The sequence below is a fragment of the Empidonax traillii genome, unplaced genomic scaffold (assembly GCF_003031625.1).
Source record: "Empidonax traillii isolate 1590-97213 ecotype Southwest subspecies unplaced genomic scaffold, ASM303162v1 scaffold1446:size109812, whole genome shotgun sequence".
Taxonomy (NCBI): domain Eukaryota; kingdom Metazoa; phylum Chordata; class Aves; order Passeriformes; family Tyrannidae; genus Empidonax; species Empidonax traillii.
In genome coordinates, this window is record NW_020956639.1 from 64972 (window position 1) to 87428 (window position 22457).

General features: G+C 38.5%; 1 protein-coding gene across 1 annotated transcript in view; it reads left to right on the forward strand.

Moving 5' to 3' along the window:
- Nucleotides 1-2926: 2926 nt before the first annotated feature.
- Nucleotides 2927-22457, forward strand: part of ITGA8 (integrin subunit alpha 8) — a 33752-nt gene continuing 14221 nt past the window's right edge. Inside the window, exons 1-7 of the mRNA XM_027907377.1 lie at nucleotides 2927-3111; nucleotides 3343-3467; nucleotides 14532-14632; nucleotides 17160-17283; nucleotides 19519-19580; nucleotides 20589-20634; nucleotides 21587-21712. Of these exons, the coding sequence (XP_027763178.1) occupies nucleotides 2927-3111; nucleotides 3343-3467; nucleotides 14532-14632; nucleotides 17160-17283; nucleotides 19519-19580; nucleotides 20589-20634; nucleotides 21587-21712 (769 nt within the window). The remainder of the gene's footprint in view (nucleotides 3112-3342; nucleotides 3468-14531; nucleotides 14633-17159; nucleotides 17284-19518; nucleotides 19581-20588; nucleotides 20635-21586; nucleotides 21713-22457) is intronic.

Sequence of the window (22457 nt, forward strand, 5' to 3'; positions counted from 1 at the left end):
CAAACTCATTCTGTTTGTAGAGCATGGTCACATCCTTGTTTTATCCTCTTGCTTTAAGACAGGATAATAAGTACAAAAAAAGTACAAAATACTGTCTTTTTGTATGGCACCGGCCTACAGAAACAAAACTAGGAAACAACTGAAAGAAAAGGTAAGTTTTTGTATGGAATTTGGACACTTCTGCTTCTGTATTGCTATGTTTTGAAAAGATTTAACAAGAAAATTGTCATTAATTTTGATAAGATATATCTTAAAATCCCATATGATTCTTTGAATACTTGCTCTTCCTCTGCTAGCAGGTACATTCCTAAATAATGGCATGAAAAACATTAAAGCTCTGATAATAGAGTCTTCTAGGAAATATTGTTTCACTTTTGCTTGAGCAAAAATTTTCATAGAAGATTTGACTGATCTATTTTTAAGATTGGAAAGATCATAATGACATTAACTGCACCAACTGCATATAATGTAAGCTGTAGAAATTCACACAATAAATCTTATATTTCTCTGCATAAATTATTTGGTCCCACATCTGGCTTTCCAGTTATTCTGTAGGGTAGATAATGACATCTGGACTCTTAGCTAAATGTTCATAAAAAAACTTTCTGTCCTGGCTTCAGGTCTGGTTCTAGAGCCTATTAAGACTTCTTTGTTCGATATTCAAAGCAATTAATGTATCTATCAGGGCACAGGTATGCTGAAGTCCAAACTTCAGTCTACCAATAACTGGGCAGTTGCTTACCCCGTAAGCAGTGCAGATCAGTGTCCAGTCCAAACATTTCTGAAGTCTGAGGAAACCAAGTTGTGGAATAAGGTTCCAGTGATCAGGTCCAGGTTATTTAGGGAAGTGCTGCAAATCCTTAAAAAGCAAAAAATACTGTTCTTTTTTCTCTTCTTGATTTAGAATATCCTACACTCGTATGGCTCTTCTTTGTATGAAGGAAGGGGGGAGGGGGAAGGAAAAAAAGGGTAAGGGGAGGGAGACTGCTGTGTTTTAACACTTTGGAGGTAACAGGGTCTTGAAAGAGATTTTCCTCTTTTCATTCTGCCCTCCATAGAGGTTTCAGTACTTTTTGACACTTGAAGCCCTTTTTTCCTCTTTTAAATTTAGCTCAAACCAACCAGGTTAGGTGGTGTGTTTCCAACTATGCCCCTTTGGCTTTTCACCTGTGGGAATATTCACCTATTTTCAATTGTGCTCATTACTGAATTTTAACTCTTGTTTTGGATATATCTGTACAAGATGGCTACAGTACCAGAATGTGCTGCCTGCTCACTCCTGAGTGCCACAGGTCTGGAGTGCAAATCTGAGCAGTGCTGCAAGCCCCAGAAACTTGCTTAGTGACACTCAGCCCTGTAACTGACTATTGTTGTGCTGAAAAATAATAAGGCATTATTATTAGCATAAGGCAACACCACTTTTAAATTTCTTTAATTGCCTTAAAGTTGCATGATTTTTAAGAGTAGGTTTTAGTCCTACAAGTCATTGAGGTCCTTCCGAATTTATTACTGGTGCTTAGATCTCCAAGAGTTACTTGTTCAATGTAAAAGAGTGAAATAGTGTCAATGGTGATGTTTCACTCTAATGGCAAAAGTAAATTTGGTATAAGGCAAGTAGAATTAAGGAATATTATGAGCCTGTGGGGACAGCTAAGGGTCACACAGTTAATGCTGGAAATAAACACACAGTTCTATTTTTGTGAAAAGGAATGTTAGTCTTATCTGAACAATCTTGCCATACAGCACTTAAAATAAAACAAACACAGAAGAAACCAGAACCTCACAACAAAACTACTCTCAGCTGCTTTCATAGGTATGCTCTACTGTAACATGTTTATAAATGGGTTCTCTGTCTTTCTAATATTTCTCTGATAGCGTTTTGGACTCAGCTGTGTTTTAAATGCTGAAAAACAATTCTTTTTTTCCTTGTAGCAGTTGATTACATGGAAAATAAAATGTTTCTTCTTTTCTTCCTAGCTTTGAGTTGGCCAGAAGAAATACAAACGCTACTGTCCCCCCAAGATGTGGATGTGACACCCCGTTTAGCTTTGTAGGGGAACGGAGCATTTCAGGCACTCAGCGATTTTTTATATATTCTTAACAAAACCAGTTAAAACTCTATTGCGGAGCTTGCAGGGGCAGACCAATCCAGGACAGGAGTTATGCAGCCTCATCGGTTTAACTAGTTTTGTGAAGAAATCACAAGAGGAACTTTCTGAAAGTGCCATTATATGCCACGTGCAGTGTAGGAGTGTTGGTTATTTCTGCGGGAAGGGAAGCTCGACACCTGCTCCCGCAGGGAGCTGTGCTCAGGGCTCGCAGCACCGCAAGGCTTCCCTCGCTGAGAGGTGCCCCCTTCAGCTTCTTAAAGCTCTGCTTAGCCAGGCGGGCACTCACGCAGAAACTTGAGGGGGAATGCGTTTTCTAATGCTTTCACAACTGTGTGACCGGGTTGACACCTTTCTTGTGGTTAGAAGGGGGTTTTTTTCGTTGCTGTGGTGGTTTGTTTTTTATTTCGTAACAGCCATGCCAGGCATAACAATCTGGTGAAGATCTACTGCTTTTTTCAACGCACTCCAGTTTCCCAAAGGGAATTTTCAAGTGTCAGGCTCTGATACTTGTTTAAACTCAAGAGTTTAAGCTCTTGAAAACGCTGGAAGTCGAGAGAAACCCGACTAGAATCCACCAGCCCTCACCCCCGGCGCCTGAGGGCGAAGCCGCTGCCCCGGGGCTGCCGGGCGGGCGCCTGGCGTGAGCCGCCAGGGGGCGCCCGAGCGCGCATCCCCCGCGCAGGGTGAGCGGGGCCGAGCGGGGCCGAGCCTGCCGCGCCGCCCCCGCCCGCGCACGGCGGCACCCGCACCGCGCCGAGCCGCTCCGCTCCGCATTGCCCGGCTCCGCTCCGCTCTGCCAGCGGCAGCCGGCGGGGATGCTGCGCCTCAGCCGCGGGCGGCCCCGCCGCCGGCAGCGCCCGCTGCTCGTCCTGTCAGCGCTGCTGTGGGCGCCGGCGCTGGTGGCCTTCAACCTGGACGAGGAGAAGCGGACGGTGTACAGCGGACCGCCAGGCAGCTACTTCGGGTACTCAGTGGACTTCTACATCCCCGACCCCAGCACGTGAGTGCCGCCGCCGGGGGTGGCGGGGTCCGGGCCGCCCGCCCTGCCCGGCCGGGGCCGGGGGGCTCTCGGGCTCGGGGGGCGCTTTGGGAAGGAGCCTGTGGGAAGGAGCCTTTGGGAAGGAGCCTGTGGGAAGGCGGTGGGCGAACGGCCGTGTCCCGGACGCGGAGTGACAGCGCCCACCGCCCGCCGGTCCTCATCGCCCCGGTGACCTGCCGGTGTGCTTGGCAGGGTCAGTGTCCTGGTGGGAGCCCCCAAAGCCAACACTACGCAGCCCGATATCGTGGAAGGAGGAGCGGTGTACTACTGCGCCTGGCCCGCCGCCCGCTGCCGGCAAATCCCCTTCGACAACACCAGTAAGTGACCGGCTGGTCCCAGCGCAGCGCTTGCTGTGCCCGGGTACCTCCTCGGCTCCGCCGCGATCCCTTCACTTGGGTCACTTTGATCCGAGGATCTGCACTTGGCCGGAGAAATCCCGCTCCTGAAGGTCCGAATGCATGTGCGCTTGCAGGGAAGGGCTTAATGGTCCCCAGGGAAATAATAAGAGTATGACCTCCAGGATCGGCACATAGTTCATCTTAATAACTGCCCTTTCTTTTTCTTTTTTTCTTTTTCTTTAATGAAATGTATATGTGTCAGATTCCTCCTTCTGAAAATAGTTTTGAGTGTTCAGAAGGCAAAGCCCCAAAAGCCATGTCTCACACTTCTCTGAGTTTTGGAAATAACCGTATTTCTAGTCTTCGCTGTTATTTTCAGCAAGGGGCTTTCCGGCTCTTCAGATGGATGAAGGACCTCATGTGGCATGCTTATTTAATTCTTTTCAGAAAGCAGGAATTTTATTTCAGAACACTGGAAGCTAGATGCAAACCGATTTAGGCACAATGTGGATAGATGATATCCACTTCCAAAATCCCAAGACAGATGTTTCTTATTTAATTGGAGGGAACACACATTTTAAACAATTCAGGCTGTTTATGTTTTCTGTTGTCTCTTTATAGGTCTTGAAAATAATTTAAACCTAGTGTTTGCAGAGACTTTAAAACTGGTTCCTTTATTAAGGCAGACTTTGACAGTTTGACCATTAAGCGAAAGTTAGTATTCTTTAGCCTATATTTAGTCTTAATATTTGTGGTTTATTGAAATAGAAACACAATACAATTCTGTTGTGGTTTTTTTTTTTTTCTGAGAGCCCAAGTTAAATAAGAAGAGCTTACTTAAACGTAGCAAGTACGCAGTGCAGTTCTTTACCCCTCCTAGCTCCAGCCACCCACATCCCATTACTATGTTAGTGTCTAGGAACTCTGATCAGGACGACTGTCCAATCACACTGGGAATTCTTCAAAACAGAGTAAGTGGTAGTTCCTGTATGTGTATATGGTTACTTGGGCACATGAAACTACGTCCAGCATATGGTAGTATAAATAAATGGAAATGTGCACAGACAGCATGCGTGCATTATTTTTATTGTAATATGCCCTGAGCGTACATATTTTAAATAAAACCAGGAAAAATATTCAAATATTTCCATCTATGATTAGATAGTTCATGTAACAAAAGTGGAATGTTTTATCTATACAAATAAATTTCAGGTTTGAATAGAAGACTTAAAGACCAAATGAAAACTATGTCACGTTTTCAAAGGGGTGTTTTGAAAAATGAATGAAAACCTAGTGATGAAACATACGAGGACATCAAACTTACCTGTGGGAAACTCGGGACAACTCTATACTCTTGACAGAGATGTCCTTTTGCAGATACTATGCTTTGAATAAAGGTACAAGCAGACTGATGAGGAAGTACATAGTAAGACTTTGGACTGTGTCACGCAACTATTCAGCTTGGAATCTCCAAAGTGTGGTTCATTCAGTCTTCCAGAGATGGCTGTTTGTGTCCTTTAGATAGAATCCTGACTTGTACGCAGCTGAAGTTAAGCCAGAAGGAGCCCACTGTGTAGATAAAAGTGCACAGTCTTTAGAGGAGGGACAGCAGCATAGGCAGGTTTGTCACTGGCATACAGTGCCAATGCATAGCAGCGTTGTCATTGGCTGTCTAATTCCGGTATTAAGGGCAGTCCCACAATTCAGCAATGTCCAGCTGCCTTTATAGACAGGGACCCCAGGAAGGTTTGCATAACTTGTACCAACCCCTATTCTTCATTGCCAGCAACGGAAAGGCCATCTCCAGTAGGCCTTAGATGACTGGTTTTGCTGATGTATGGATGTGTTTTCACATCATTTTTTTTCTCTCCAAAATCCACTATTTATAGGAGCAAGTTTTCCTTCTTCTCCACTTTTCCCCCAAGCTGATATACAGTCCACATGAGCTCTATCCTAGATGAAACTATCTCAGATAGTCTGTGACACACAGTTCTTTTTGAAGCCTTTAACCATTGCATACCTAGTGGGACTTAGTAAATGTGGGGAGTGTTTTCAGCTCACAGCTCTTTCTTGTACAGGCATCTTCCACTCACTGTGCCTTTTCCCTACAATATCACTCATAAATGTTGCTATTCCCAGTTTATATTTATTCCATTTTGATATTTATTCTAATAAACAGAAAAGAGTCAGTCTGGGTTGTCAAAGATCATACAGGAAGTTGGTGATGATAACTGACTTGAGATTTTTTTCTTCTTCCTCCTGTTCCTGAACCACAAGATAATTCTTTCTTCCAAAACAGAAACACCCAGAAGTTGTTAAAAGACTGAAAATTCAGCTGTAGCAGCTTTAATTTTAAAGATTAATGCTTCATGCCTCATAGGAGATCTTCAAAAGTCTTGTAAAGCTTTGGGAATGTTTTCTGAAACAAAACAGAAAAATAACAGAGGCTGATTCAAGGCTGGAAGACTTGACTTTGATGCATTTTTATACAAAGCTTCCATTTTTAAGTACTTTTTTCTTGACTCTAAATAATATCAGTTCTTTCAGTTAGATTCACTAAGCACAATAAAAGAAACAAAACTGCTGAATAATTGGAAGCATTCTAAATTAAGTTCAGACATAGAAACTGAGTGGAACCAGAAAAAAAGAGAGAGTATAATGTAACACTTAAAAGGCAGTGTGAACCAACACTGAGATAAAGAATTTGTTAAATCGATATTTTTCAGCCAAGAGTTCAATGGAGGAATTCTAAAGAATTTGTAAAAGTAAAGCAGATATATACCATATCCAATGTTAGAAGTGTGAAATTGCTTCAGGTTACAGAAACTGTGAAATTTCCACTATAAAATAAAAATTCAAGAGATTCAGTCCAAGACATGGACAACCACTGGCTTAAATTACATATGAGCATAAGGGCTCATGTCTTCCATTTCTGCAGACTGGATGCACAAATGAAGCTCAATATGTTACATTCAATGCAAGTTGTGTTCATACTTCTACTGCCAAAATAAACGTGCAAGTGGACATCCAATTGGTAAGACTCCTGTGTAGCTGAACAGATTATTTCACTGTTTCCACAAAACCAGTAGACCTAATTTCAAGAAAGGTTCATTTTTTGGCAAATGCTTTGATGTTATTTATACTAACACAATATCTCTGTCCTACTAAATGAATATAGTGAGGACACTGACTAGTATCATGTGATGGTTTATGTCAAGATTCTGGACATTTTCAAATATATTACAGATAATTAATTACTTTGTACTAATTTATAGTTATCCTGTATTTTACAAATATTGAGGTGTTTACGTAATAAAAGGGTAGATGTGCCTTCTTATGGAGCTATAAAGCATAACAAACTAAGGAGCAAAATCTCTCTCCACCAACATTTAAGGCTTGTTAAGAGGCAACAATGAACAAGAACAACATATGAGTCAGGGGAGAGAAAGAAGAAAAAATAGTGTGCTGGGTTTCTAAAGTATATATTGCCTTAAACAGAGGGGGCATTTTTTCAAGAAGTGATATCAGGGAACCAAGTAAGTAACAGACACCTTAGTGAAAAATTTATTTGTGCTTACGTTAATTTTATGATGTTAAGCACTAAAATAGGATGGTTTTTGGTCCTATAAACGCTGTTTTGTTTAAGAGTTTTATTTCTGTTGTTATTGTTGTTATTATTAAAATAACTAAAGTGTTAGTTTAAAGAACATTATTCTATATCCTATATGCCATGGAGTCCTGAAGGGAGAACATGAGTGCTAAGCCTAAGTAAGCCTGACATCCTGACATTGGTGTGAGACAACTGCCGTGTCCCAGTGTAGATCAGGGATATGACACTGCAAGGGTTGCACCTCCCTGTCACCACAAAGGCTGTGGCACTTAGTCCTGAACTTTTTTGGGGGGCTAATATAAGTTTTAAATGACAAAGGAAAATCCTTATGGTTTGTGAAGCCCTCTTGCTCTTTTTTTTTCTCCTCGGAAACTAAGATCACATGAGGGAGTAGACATTGCATTGAATAATGTATACCCAGCAGGAACACTCAGTGTTCACCCAATTCCCAATGAAAGATACGAAAAAAACTTTTAAAAAATCTGTCATTACTTCTGGTTCTACCTGTCAAACACAGACTGGGCTGATTAGTAATAGCAATGATATTCAAAACCAAGAGTACTCCTGACATCATCTCTGTGGTCCTGTGTATATGTCAGGATGCCTAAGCTAGTCTGAGTGCTGTGGGCAGCTGCACAACTTGTCTTCATGTGGAAATCAGTGCAGGCCAAACTACTGTGCTGAGAAGATGGTTTAATTGACATTAATAGAGGTGCAGGAGTATCTGCAGCCATTCCAAAAAATCATACCACCTAACTGAAATTGTTCTACAGGTAGTTGTCCCAGATTGTCACTAATTTCTCAGTGACAATGAACAAATCTGTTCTTCATAGTAGCTAATCCAGAAATTTCCAAGGCAATGAGATAATTTAATTGCATAAATAATTAGTCCTATTGCTGAAATATAGTTCCTGAAATGCAACAGAGGGGCAGAGGAGGGAAGGAGGATGAAATTTTGACATGCTGTAGGATTTGAGCCTACCCATCCACAAGCAAGTCATGTAACCGGACATTCCCATATGGGTTGGCCAGTGATATGGCCTCCAGCCAAGAAGGGGCTTTAGCAGGAACTCTGTGTTTCCTGCTGTTGATACAGCACTAACCCTGCAGTCCCATGTTTGCAGTTCTTTAAAGCTGCCTCAGTCTGTTCACCGGGGTCAAGACTCTGGGAAGAAGCTGCCCCTGAGAGCTAACGGGTGCTTTAACCTGCTCCGTTGCAGCAGGGAGCTGAGGTGAAGTATAATGGAAGGGCTTTTAGTATCCACTTACTTCAGGAGATATGGATTGAAGGGCAGAGACTCTTCTCCCTTGTTTTCCTATTTTGTAAAGCTGTCTGGTTGTATCGCAGTATGCAGCTGTGATACTCTTTGAAACTCAATGAGAGGACAGGGAAATAAGCGTTGGCATCATATTAAAGGCTTGTGGTCTGTCTTTTCTCTCTTACCTACACAAAGCTAACTTCTTTTCAGTTTCACTGTGTGAAGTGAGGTTTACAATGACTTTCTGCTTTAGCATTGAGGTAGAATTACCAAGACTTTCTTTGAGCTGTATGCTCTTCCAGTCAGCCACCAGGAGAGGTAGCAGGAGAGCAATACGAAGGAAACTTTCTCCCCACTTAATTGACTGGAGAACTTGTGAACCATTCAAAACGTCTTGCAGCCAGAAGCAAACTTAAATACCCCCCAAAATGCACTATTTCATTTGAAGTCTGGTAAAAGGCTACTTGTTCAGATTTCAGAAACTCATTATAATGATCACTTTTAGTTATTATATGTAACAGAGTACATCAAGTTCTTATGTTTTAAACTAGCTTCTGAAGGCAGAATTTTAGATCCTACTTCCTCTGAGTTTCCAGAACTCACTGGGGTGTTGTCTTTGCTAACTTTACCAGTTTTAGTAAAGTAGGTTATGTTTTTCTAAACTGACTTGAGAAAAATCTGAACAACCTCTGAAGAGGAGCAGGGGAGGGGGATGTAAATCAGTTCTGCCCAAGGGTGCAGTTGATAAAAAACATGAGCTAATCTGGCCAGCAGTTGAGCTGATTGTAACAGAACCCAGGTACTGTACAAGGAAAAGATGTATTGTGGGACTCAAGAGGTTTAGTTACATGAAAAAATCATTAGCTGAGGAGATGGTAAGATTCTGGGGAAAACTTAGAATCCCATTATAAAAAAAAGAATTTGCATCTCAAGAGAAATTGCTGAGGGAGAACTTTGTTGTGCTTTTAAACGTTGACACTTCTCAGTCCACTATGCCAGTAAGACCTTATCTGTAGCCTCATGGCTCACTTGTAGCATTCTGATTTATAATAGACTCTCATGAGTTTCTTTTTTAAGTCTCAGCCTTATCTAAAGACGGGGAAAAAATACTCTTAGCTATGTTAGTTCAAGCCCTGAGGTCTTAATTTGGTTTTGATCAGATTTTACTTAAGGGAAAAAAAATCTTTTTGGGTTTGATGATTCTTTTTTTTTTATTCATGGAATGAAAGTCCAAATAAAGCTCTCTAGATATGATCTATCAAATTAAAATAGCTCATATGAATAGCAGCTAAGTCACAGTAAAAAGCAGGCATTAAATAGATGTTTGTAGAACCAGATACATCTAAAAATAGAAGCAACTCTTGTCATCATTCAAGCATTTTGCGTATCCTTACTGTCTCTAAACACTATGGAGTCCTTTTTTCTCCTCAGCTTTAATTAAAAACAATTGTTTGGCTTGGTTCCCTAGACCATACATATTGTTGAGCTTTGCATTTGAATTCTGTCCCTCTGGTGAGGGTCTAATATCAATGACCCTGCGAAAGTTACTGAGTTACCTTTGCTTTGTAATGGGTGGTGTAATTGGACTCTTTTATTGTAGTGATATGAAAATGATATCACTGGTGATAGGGTTGACATGATTCCCTCTTTTCCATCACTTCTAGAAAATGGGGGCATTTATGCCAGATCAAACCCTTCCCTCTCCCTCTTCCCTTCTATAAACCAGAACCCTTATGATGCTGCAGATCTGATTTTGAAGTTAAATGAGGTTATTCAGAGCCTTATGTAGTTGACATCTGAAACCACCCAAGGGTGGAGATGCCACAGCCTCCAAACCAAGTCTTGTACTGGTGTCTCAAAACTGTACATAGCATTCCAGGTGTTGGCTCCGTTTCAGAGGGATATTCCTTTTCCTTTACCTGTATAAATTTATATAAAAGTTTGTTGGTTTTATATGTTTGTATTCACATTTTATATAAATATGGATAGACTGAGGTGATTATTTACCTCTACTCTGTATATATATAATTATGTAGAAATATATGAAATATATATAATATGTTTTATGGTATCTATATTTTTATATGTATGAATATGCATAGGTATGTACACACATATATCAAAATAGGTACTTGAAACGGATTTGCCATCCTGGATGTAGGTACAGATTTTAGGGAAAAGTGGAACTGAACCTGCTGCAGCTGCCTGATTAATGGCCATTTGTGTATGACCCAGTACACACAGGGAAATACACATAGAGCAAGTAAAGAAAATACTTTTCAAAGTTCCCGAATGGTGAGAACTTACTTGAAAGAGTTGCAGGTTTATTGCATAGACAGATTTGTTGCTTTGGTTAGAAACATTGTTTTCCTGTGTTAAGTTTGATTAAAATATTTTCATAGAATCATTTAGGTTGGAAAAGACCTCTGAAATCCTCAAGTTCAACCTTTGACCCATCACCACCTTGATTTGCTTTTGTTCATTTGAATATTTTCAAATTATAAAAGATTATGCATTTTTACTTATTGTATTCAAGATCTGAATGAATCACAATAAGCCACTACCAGTGTTTGCAAATTCATCTGTTTCTTATGCAGATCTTGATTAGTACAAAAAAGAAATACTTGTAAGAGTAATGTTTGATTCATGCTTATTAAACTGTTTATAATGTGCTGACTCAGTGACTGAGGGGAGACCAATCCCCAGAGAAAGCATCAAATTTAGTCTAATGCGTGCACATGATGGATTTGCATTAACACTTGCTCCAGGTTCAGGATTTAATTCCTGCAAATGAATCTCTCTAGAAGTAAAAAGCAAACCCATGTTTGCTTTAGTAACAGTAAAGTCAAATTTTTCTACTTGTCCTGCTACTGCTTTGGCAATGTAAAGGGCCTCTTTTCCCTTTGGTAGCCTCTAGGTACCTCAAGACTAAAAGACTGGGTGAAGGTTGGTTTTAAGAATCATGTTTCACTATCTCCAGAGATGCTTCCAAAGCTGAACTGTGGGAAGTACCATGTATAGGAGTCATGGCTCCTGTAGTAGAAAATAAGGTCCTTTGGATGGCTGAAATGCAGTTTAAGGATGTCCTTGCACCTAAATTTCTATTTGTAAGTCTCTTTGCTCTTTGCATACTCCTGCTTGTCTAGGCCTTGGTTTGCAATACAGTCTTAGGCAGTACAATTGTGAGTGACTCCAGAGCTGCGTTTCAAGCCAAATTTGCGAATCATCCAGACTGTTGACCATCTGGAACAGATCCTGGGCTGGCTCTGAAGCAGTCCAGCTGGTACTCAGGCACTGGACCGCTTTGTGGACAGGCTCAGGCGTTGTGTGCCCAGCCCAGCTGCTGCCTTGTATTCCAGCTATCCTTGCATTAGTGTCACGTATTATGATACAAGATAGCCTGGACTCCTTCCTAAATGGGGCCAGGGATTCTCTTCCAGAAGAGAAGACAACACTGGAACACAACCTGAATTCAAGCCAAGTTTTTGCTGTTCACAGAGATATAGCTTAGCCTGTGGGTAAGGTACAGTATAGACATAGCCTGTGGGCCTCAGATCCCCATAAACAGCACAAGGAGAGATATTTCTCTGTCACATAAAGGTGTTGTCAGGATACAGACATGCTACTTTTTTAAATGCCTAGGTAAAGCTGTTTTGAGGAATGTACCAAAGACAGATTTTTTTATTTTTGTAGTTGGAGTGGGATTTATATGGGTAAAAATGGCTTTTATCTGAGTCTAGTCTAAGCTGGTCATCCACAGTTATCTACAGGTGCTTAAAAAAAAAAAATTACTTTTATACCCTGATTCTTCTGACCTTCTCAGGTATTTGCTTTAGGAGAAGAACTAACCTACATCATATCCTGAGATGTGAGTGGATGGCTAGCTCAGAAATGGACAGTGATAGTATGACGCAGTAATGACAGCCCATGTGTATTCAGACAAGTCAGTTGTGCATATAGCTTCATTTTGATAAAATTATAGGGAAAGCAGTAAGGGTTTTACAGAAACCTGAAATACTGACTGGTTTTTACGTACAAAAGACTGAATTGTATTTTAAGGCACCTTAGAAACTGGGAATATGAATCGATAGCTCCAGCAAGGATGCCGAACAAAGGTGATTGGAAAATTTCTATTAGAAGAGATTATCTAGGGAAAAAATTATTTATTAATTTATTTGTCTATGATATTTTGCTAATAATTTTATAATGAAAATCCCATGCCACGTGACAAAAAATTCCTACTATACCATATGTCACTAAAACTGTGAGTGTGTGAGTGTGTTTAGTCCTTGCAGATTTATTGGTAAATTCAGCTATGGTTTTATAAATCCTGCCAATGTTTGTCCTAGTTTTAAAATTTAACTCCTTTTCAAATGTTGGTATACTTTGCCAGTAGACAAGTATCTTGTTTTGATTAAAAATGTAAGATCCTTTTAAATGAGAGTCCTGGTTATGAGTATCCTCAGAGCCAGGGGAGGGTTGGCTGCTGTAAGCTGGCCATGGCTGATTTTCAAGCTTCAAAACTATTGTTTGTACCAAGGCCTCATCTGGGGACATTGATCATGTTCAGATCTGCTGGAGCGTTAAAAAAAGAAAAGATAAAACCTTTAAAATCTGAGAGTCTGAGTATTGCCAACAACTAGGTAGAAGTTGGCAGCTCGTACAATGCAGTGTGTCAGATACGCTGTCTCTCACACTTCACACAAGTTTTAGGCCTAACTTAAATAAAATGTGTTTTTAAAGTTAATATTTTTAGAGTAATTTTAAATTCTGCTTACTGAATTTTTAAGATCTAAGTATTCCTGAAATTTATCTCTCTTTTCTCTCTAAGCATGGACTTCCACAGTAGCTCCTGTAATTGGCACAGCACAGAAACAAATACTTGTATGAAGGAAGATGTTTCCTCAGAGACTTTCAAACTTTAAAAGATTAATTCTTGCTCAACTTTCCTTCATGTTTATTAGAAAAAAATACATAGATAGAATATCCTTTTTTCTCCAAATATGGTGCATTTTTCTTCCTAATTCAATTTTTTTACATTTATGAGGTTACCATGAACTGAAGTCACTGGAAATCTAACATCCTAGAAAAGCATTCAGGTATATCCTGTATTCCTGTTGGGGAAATCCCAAGGAGTGTTGGCTTTTTAAAGTGTTGGCTGCATTTTTTCTGTTATTTAAAATGTGTGTAAATCCATAGAATATAATATAACATTACTTGTTGGGTTTGGTTTTGTTTTGTTTTTTTTTTTTAACATTCCAAGGTAGACAGTATATGGTTTTATTTTCACTTAGAGTGAATAAAAAGGATTGATTCTTCTGAAATCCCTCCTGATAAGAACCAGAAACAAACATAAGGGAATGCAGATACAAAGGGGAAGGAGTAATGCCCTGCTTATGTATAAAGTTCATTAGGAATGACTGGTAAGGGAAGAGCATAGCTCATGAACATATGGGAAATCAGTTTACTTCAGAGAACTCAGGGTGAAAGGAAGGGATGTCTGCTTTTTATTAAAACCTGAAATGCATTATAATTGTCCTGAATCTTTGCCCAGATGGCTTCTCTTATGCTGACATCTGCAAGAGTGTATATAAAGTAACATTAAGAAGCTGTCTCTTGTGACAGTGTGTACACATGTAATTCTGTTAAAAACTAAGTCTTTTGCTATCTGTAGTGTTGGACTTTGAATAAGCATGCTGAGAAATGTCATTTGTTTGACAAAAACTAATTATGGAACATGTTTTTTACATGGAAAGTTTCTACTGCATCTGAGAAAACTTTTTAGGGCTTTTCACCTATTTTAGTAGATTCTTTTTCATTCTTCATCATAAATTCCAGGTAAAGTGGGATGTTCTTTGCTTTTTAGTTTGTTTTTTTTTTTTTGTTTTGTTTTGTTCATCAGAGGGAACACAACATTTCTTGTTGCAGTCCTATGTATTTTTTTCTAAAATTTAAGTGTAATTATTTTGAATGTTCATGTGTGAATTTAAGCTGTTTTCCACTGACTAGCGAAAAGCTTAAATGATACTACGATGCATTTCCTATTAAACAGGTTGGTTGATGACAGTAGATGCAATGTAATATATCCATTAGTCCATTCACTTGTGTCTGTAACTCACAAGGTAATACTTTTTTAAAAATAGGCTGTCAACATACTGCTTCTTCCTTTGTCAGACAACAGGAAAATTAAAGTCAATGGCACCAGGGAACCTATTGAGTTTAAGACAAATCAGTGGTTTGGAGCAACAGTCAAAGCTCATAAAGAAAAAGTGGTGGTAAGTCTCATGCATTTGGTATTCATTTAGAGACAACATTTATTTTCCTCAAATGTCTATCTTTAATAGCACTCTATGTGTATATTCTGGAAATAACTTTGATTATGTATGAATTATAAAACAGATTATGTATATAATTTAGAAAATTAAAGCAACTTATAGAATCAGGTTGAACTCATCAAGTGAAGATGATTCTGCTGCCATATGAAAACAGCAGAATGCCATATTGTTATGGAAGTGAATGATGATATTTTTTAAATAGATAGTGGACATACCTTAGAGATACAAAGGTATCTCTATCTAAAGATAACTCTATGCTATAAAATGTTTTGTATTACAAAGGTATATTTTGAATGTTAAGTACAGAATGCAATGAAATTATATGTATTGGAATGTAATGAAATGTAATGAAAGCCAAGAACCTCTGTTGAAGTTCAGTTAGTAAGAGAAAGCACTGACCTCTTTTGTCACATTTACGTTGTTTTCAGCAGCTATGTCGTAGTCATGGTAAAACAGCTGCAAAAAAAGTCATTATAAAAAAGCTCCAAATCAAGATGGCTGTCAAAATGTAATGTCTGTTTTCCAGTTTCACTGAACATTTTACCTGTATTGACAGAGGCCTTTATCAGTGAGCATTTTTATTGCTTAGTAAAGTGGTGGTGATGCTTCTTATGCACAGAGATTTTATATTTCCAATTTATCCACTCACTGAAAATGGCAATGAAGTAATTGTGATAAGAATAGTTGATTTGTTCATTAGTTGTATTAGCTTTTACAATTACAGAATAACAATTTGGGTTTGGATTTCCTTAAAACGTCCAACTTAAAATAATAGTCATAAGGGAGGAAGTACCAATTGGAAATGCTTCCCCTTATATCATATGCCTTGTGGTTAACCTATGGAAGGATTTTGACATGAAACGGGTAATGAATAAAACATCACCCTATTCTCAGGGTTACAGAGCTAAGTAAACATAAAAATTCTAAAAATTCTGAAAATAGCTGAAGATATTTTAGTTTAGGTGCCCTATTGAACAACAATTCATAAATCAAAATAAAGTACTTCTTTATCACCATTTGCTAAGTCTTAATCAAGTGAGCGGAAAACCTCATCACCAACTGCTGTTCTGTGCCTATACTGACAAAACTTTGTTTCACTTCTGATACCTCTTGTCAGACTGAAAGGACAAAAATTTGGACGGCAAAACTGGAAAACTTTGTTAATCTTTGTACGCTGAAAGGAGAGAAAAAGAAAATTACATCAAACTGTCAGGAACTTTTTTAAGCTACAAATATCATAGTAAACTGCAATAGGTAAACTTTTATGGTTATATTGAGGGGTTTTTTTCAATCCATTTTGCTTGATATCAAATGTACCTAAAATTACCCACACTTACTCCTCTTTGCTGCACTTCAGTTTTGCTTTCTGTTTTAATATGCAAGGTTTTCTAGGCAGGGGCATGTTAACAGTACCTGTTCTTTAAGTGATTGCTCCAGAAGCTCTGACTTTTACGGCATGCTCTGAGTAGCACAGTGATTCATCCAGCTGGAACTGATTGCAGATCGAAGGCTTATACATTAATGTGAATATTAGCAATACTTTGCCAGAGGCAGACAGGTTTCTCATTGGAAAAGTAGGACAAGGCAGGACATGAATGAAGAATTTATTTGTATATTGCAGAGGCAAGGTTGTAAGGAGAGGTAGTGTCTTCACCCTCCCAAGACGTGAAAAGTTTTAGGGCATGGGACCCCCTGAAGCATGACTTGCAGACTTGATAGTTTATTGTTTTTATTTTTCTAATTATCTGAATTACCTCCAAAAAAGATAACTCTCTCTGCACAACTTGTATTATTATTTATCCTTACACTGTCATGTTTGTAACACCACTACTGTGACACAGAAGATTAAATGCTAGTTCTTTAACCAAAACTTACATAGCAAAAAACTGTTCACTCAGGCTTTTGAATGCATTATAGCTATATCATATCTACAAAGATTCGAAGCAGGCATTTATAAGAAGGAAGACAATCTGACGATTGGGATAGATAATACCACACAACACCCCAAAAAATTTCCTTCTGCTAAGTAGAGTGGAGTAACTCTGCTGCAATAACTTCTGTCTTAAGACATACCAGGACAGAACTGGGATTGCCTTAAGCCATATATATGTGATTTGCATCTTAAGCTACGGGATCAGGTCCTGTGCAATGAGAAGTAATAGAGCAAAGATATTACTTGTCAAGCAGGCTTAGAGGATATTTGTAACATGTGCTTAAATGTGACTCGTAGTCCCTGACTGATTTTACCTGCCAAAGGCTATAAGTAAAAGATCAGTGTACTTTTCAGTTAATAATGAAATTATATGAAGCAGCGGTCCTGCATTTTCTTCTGTCAATATCTTGTGATCGTTGCTGTATGAATGATTCAGTACCAGATAGAATCTTTGTACACAGTTTATTAAAAACTACATTTCCCAGATACCTGAGTGTGTGAAAGGTATGTGTGACATCTTTTCTATTTGGATAGGCTTGTGCTCCTTTGTATCATTGGAGAACCCTTAAAGATAGCCCTGAGAAGGACCCTGTTGGCACCTGCTATGTAGCAATTCAGAACTTCAGTGCTTATGCAGAATATTCACCTTGTCGCAACAGTAAGTATTAATATGAACAATCCTCTGTTGAAGGAATTGATATGGCACTCAGTGTTTTCATCCTTTCAGTCCTCACACAGTTTTAGTTGAATGAAGGTTGCTACATGATGTTATTGCATGGAGTGAGAGTGTAAAGAAAAATCAACATTAAATTATATTCCTGCAATTGAATGCTTTATTGTATAATTAATTGAAAGAAGAGACATTAAGTAAATTGTGTGCAGTTACAGTGATGAGCTATAACTGGTTCAATTTGAATGGATTTAAAATGTAGCTAGATAAGACAGATCTAGATAAGAACCAGATAGCATTTTAAACCAATTATTTATACTTATGCTGAGTATAAATCTCTCATCACAAGATCATCATTTGAAGACCACACCCTGTATAGAAACACACAAGACTGTGCCACCATTTGTGCCACTACCATCCATAACAGCTCATTTGTGAACTTTCAGCATGGAAGAAAGACATGCACATTAGCACTGCTGCTACACACTCTTCTCTGTGCTCTTCTGAGGTTGCAGTAGCCATCTCTGGGCCTTGCTTCCTGGGGAATAGGGAAAACTGCGTGTATGTTTAGAACCACATTCAGTTACCTAGAAATCTGGAGAAAATACCACACATTAGATTGTATCAGTCATTCATCTCATTCAGCATCCTATGTCTGGGTGTTTATGATGACTCTTAATACCCTCATTACCTCAGTGCTCCATATTATTAAAAGCAATATGAAGGATCCAGTGACTTTGGATTGAGCTGAATCTATGGCAATTTCTACAGTACAAATCAGAGAATTTTCTTTCAGTTACTTTTCTAAGCGTAGCATGTGCAAGATACCAAATATGATGGGCTTATCTATCCCTTCAGAGCAAAGCTATGGTGATGTTCAGTCTCACTGATGAGTAGTTGCTTCAAGTTGAGTGCACCAGCTGATAACACAAGGAGTCTGAATACAGTTCCTTGTCATGATACCCCTTGTAAGAGACCCTGGTATTGCAGATAAAATTCGTGCTGTGTGCACATGGGATAATTTCAAATCACACCTTTTAACTGTTCCTCTGCTGCAAACTGTGCTCCTGCCTTAAACTTTCTCATGGATTATTTTGCCAAGAATGTAACAGGCATTTTACAGAAAAAGTAGGCATAATTAAAAAGTCTCTTTCCTGTGGAGGTCTAAAGATAGCATCAGATCTTGTAGCTGGATTTTGTGACATCTGACAGATGTGTGATCATGTGGCCCAATAATGCTTTCTGTGGTCTATCAGAAATCTGCACACCAATAGCAATATGAGATATCACATTATTCTCTGGTTTTCCTCTTCCCACACTGAGGTATAGGACTAAACAGAGTTTTGCTGTCTTCCTTTAAAGTCTAATCCTTGTCCCTGGATGGAGAGTTGGAGAAGAAAACTGAATCTATAAGAAATAGTAATCATAAGATCTGCATCATGTACTTCTAATGTCTCACTGGGGCTCTGACGAAGGCTTCTGTCATTTGAAGACAGAGTTCAAGTGACCATTCCTGCTCTCAGCTTCCCAATCCTGCAGTCTTTCAGCACTCTGGTACAGACAGAATTACCCTAAAATGCATGCCAGCACACTTTGTACAATAACAGAAGGATTTGGAGACTAGAAATAAGAGTAGAAACAAATAGGAAGATTCGTATTGCCCGTAAAAATGTGCATCCAAAATTATATTATTTACACTTCATTCCTCATTGAGCAAACGTGTATCAATTAAAAGGCTGACCCTGGCAAGGGACATGTGTCCCTTTGCCTTGCCATAGTACAGAGAAGCTGGATTTTGTCTGTACATTGACCCATCCTGACCTGTCCATTATGTTAATATGTTCTGAGAATGCCTTAGTAAATACTTTTGTATTTATAGCAGATCAGACTGTGATGAACATTCTGCAATTTCTTGGGTTTTTACTTTTTTATCTCCAGCCAAATTTAAACGTATTCCCTGATAGTTGTTGCAAGGGTCCTTCCTTGGCAGTGAGAGGAAAAAGTCCCAAGTAGCAGGTCCCATTTTTCAAAATCTTCACAAGGGGCTGCATGTTCAAGGTACTGTAGAAGGTCTTGATTTGCTCTACTTCTTCTCGAAAAGAATACATCTTTTCCCATATTTTGGCAGATTTGTATTTACAGCCTTATAGCTCCAGAGGTGTGTATGCTATCTTCCACATGCACTGGGAAAAGAATAAAATGCTTCTACCTTCATAATTGCAGGCAATGCAGATCCTGAAGGACAAGGCTTTTGTCAAGCAGGTTTCAGCTTAGATTTTTACAAGGTGAGATTCTGCTTTTGAAGTATTTTGACCAAATGTAATTGTGATATATCCCCAGTGTTCAAGTGCTGTCTCAGTGATCATGAGTTTATCCCTAAGCTGTTGCATATGGGAAGTTTCTTGAAGTTGTTGCAAAGTCTTTCCTCCTTTTCAAGCTCCAAACTTTCTGATGTCATCAATAAAAGAAATACTCAATCAGCACCTGTTTATCTCTTTGCAGCACTCCAATCTAACTCTTCTCAGTTTAACTTAATAGATAATTAGGCAAACAATTGTACATGCGTCCATCTCAGTCTGTCCCACTTACAATGCTTTACAGGGACTTGACTTTCAGAAAGTAATGGGCAGGCACCAGCTAGTTTTAAAAAGTTAAAATAGCTTGTATAATGATGCTTTTGGAGGCAGAGTAGTCATTGAGTAAGACCATTCATGTGTGGGCTGAAAATGTTTAAGGGAAAGAACTAGTTTTTCTTAATGGCAAGAGGGTCCAGAAACAATATTGTGGGACAAAGGATAAACCTTGAAGCTATGGTTATTATCTGTGCCATTATTACAGCACCAGTACCTCACATAATTTTGACCATTGCCATTGTTTTCAGCGTTCTGCTGCTGCATTTTTATTTATATTATTAATAGCTATGGGGTTAAGACCTCCTTGTAGGGTAGACAAAAGTGTACTTCTCTGTAAAACATTACTGTTGCTTCACTGAATGTGAAGACTCTCTTTTATGATAACTTTGTTTTGTTATAAATAAGCAGCAATTTTTAGAATGCTATGTTAGCAGCAAAAAAAGACGACTTTCATTCAAGTGAACATGCACAGGATGATCTTAACCTTTTTTAACTCTGGATTTTCCTGTACATCCATGTACATCCTTTCCTTAAGCATGGCTATTCTCCTTTATCATGAGTCTCATATTATTTTGGTCATTTAAATAGTTTTTTTCCACGCCTGCTTACTTTTGTGATGTTCTTCTGTTGTGTAATTTTATTCAATTCTGCTTTTTGTAGAATGGAGACCTGATAGTGGGCGGGCCCGGTAGTTTTTATTGGCAAGGTATGTCCATCTAGCTGGGTAACTTGATCTAAGAAGTGAAGCAGAAAGTATTGTAACTGTAATTTCCATTGTTTTGTTGATTTAAGATAACTGGTCCCTTATCTTATTTTCAACAAATATAAATCAGAAGAACTGCTTAACAAGCAAATGAGCATACCTCAGGGAAAATTCAGGATGTAGGTTATATAGCAAGTGAAACAAATAAAAATAACTATTTTTATGTTGGCATTTAAGCATACTTGTCATTTAATTGATAAGTTGAATTTTTCCCTAGAAATACTGCAGATTTTAAAATAGCTAGTATTTATACAGCAAATGTACTTTTTTTAAAGCTTTTTTACTGTTTATTTCTAAGCACAACCCTTTATAGTTATCTGCATATATTTGAAGCTCATTTGTGACATCACTGTGGTTTCCAAGATGTAGTTTCTCATGTAGATAAAACCTAAAGTTGTTTTGGTAAAGGGTTAAAAGGTTATTTTTGTTTTAACCTGTTTTGACATGTATGATATAGCTGATTCCCAGCCTCTGCCTCCCAACTTGCCCATTTTCAGCCTCTTTGATGTGCATTTTTGCATTGTCATTAAAGAAGGAAGACCTAATTGATTGTTATGGTAGGGAATTCATAGCTCTGAATTCTCCACTGAGAAACTGCTTCCATTGGTCTACTATATTTGTAAGTGCAGTGACTTTAGTTTGAATCAGCACATTGAAATGGGTCTGGACGTGTTTTTGTGATGGTTCAGTAGAAATTCAATGCCTTGTTGTATGGATTTATGGGAACTCTTGAGACTTCCGGGGTAATAATGGAGAAAGATTGAGAGAAAATATCTACTCATTGCATCCATGTTGTATTATCCATTCAACTCTGTTCTGATCTTCTGAAAGCGCTGTTTTGTAGCATTTGGCTCTCTTTTATGTTCCTTGTATTTATGAAGCTGTTTGAATCCAGGTCAAGTAATCACTGCAAGTATTGCAGACATCATTGCAAATTATTCCTTCAAGGATATTCTGAGAAAACTGGCACGAGAGAAACAAACAGGAGTGGCACCAGCCTCGTATGATGACAATTACATGGGTAAGCTAAGATAGCAATATGTTCTAAAAGCATGAGTCATATAAATACGAAAACAAGCCCTAAATTACTGCTGTCACAATTGTGAGAGGGTTTGAAAATGTTTTGCCTTAAGTGCAATAGCAAACCAGTAGTTTGCTGGTTACTTCAGGGAAATTATTAACACTCTTAAAATTATGCACAGCAACAATTATGCACAGCAACAGGGTTTGAGGGTTGAGATCTTAAATGAGTCATTAGGGTTCTTATATTTGATCTTAAATAATTAAACAAAAATACAATTTTTTTTTTATTCAAAGATGGTGGATTGAACTTCAACTAATTAAAGACTATTTTAGTTTTAATAGATAACTAAAAATTCAGTTTTGTGGTGTTTTGTGCAGTAGTACACAAATATCCAAATTATTCTCACTGGTATTTAAAAGATACAATTGAAGTAAGCAATAATAAAATTTTGAAGTTTGAAGATACTGTGTAATAAATAGAAAAAAGGCTCTTTACCTCATATTGGTACTGATCTCTAAGAATTTTCATGATATTCACATCTCTTCATGTAAGGCAGGTTTTTCTTCACATAGTTATAGACAAGGGTCAGTGGAATTGGAAGGCAAAGATGCATCCTTTCACCCCTGCCCGTGGATTTGAAATTACACTCCCTGACACAGTCCAAAAGTCTTTACTGTGACAATAACAACTACCTCACAGATTTACTAAAGTTCCAAGAGGTGCTTAACTGCGTCTTTGGAAT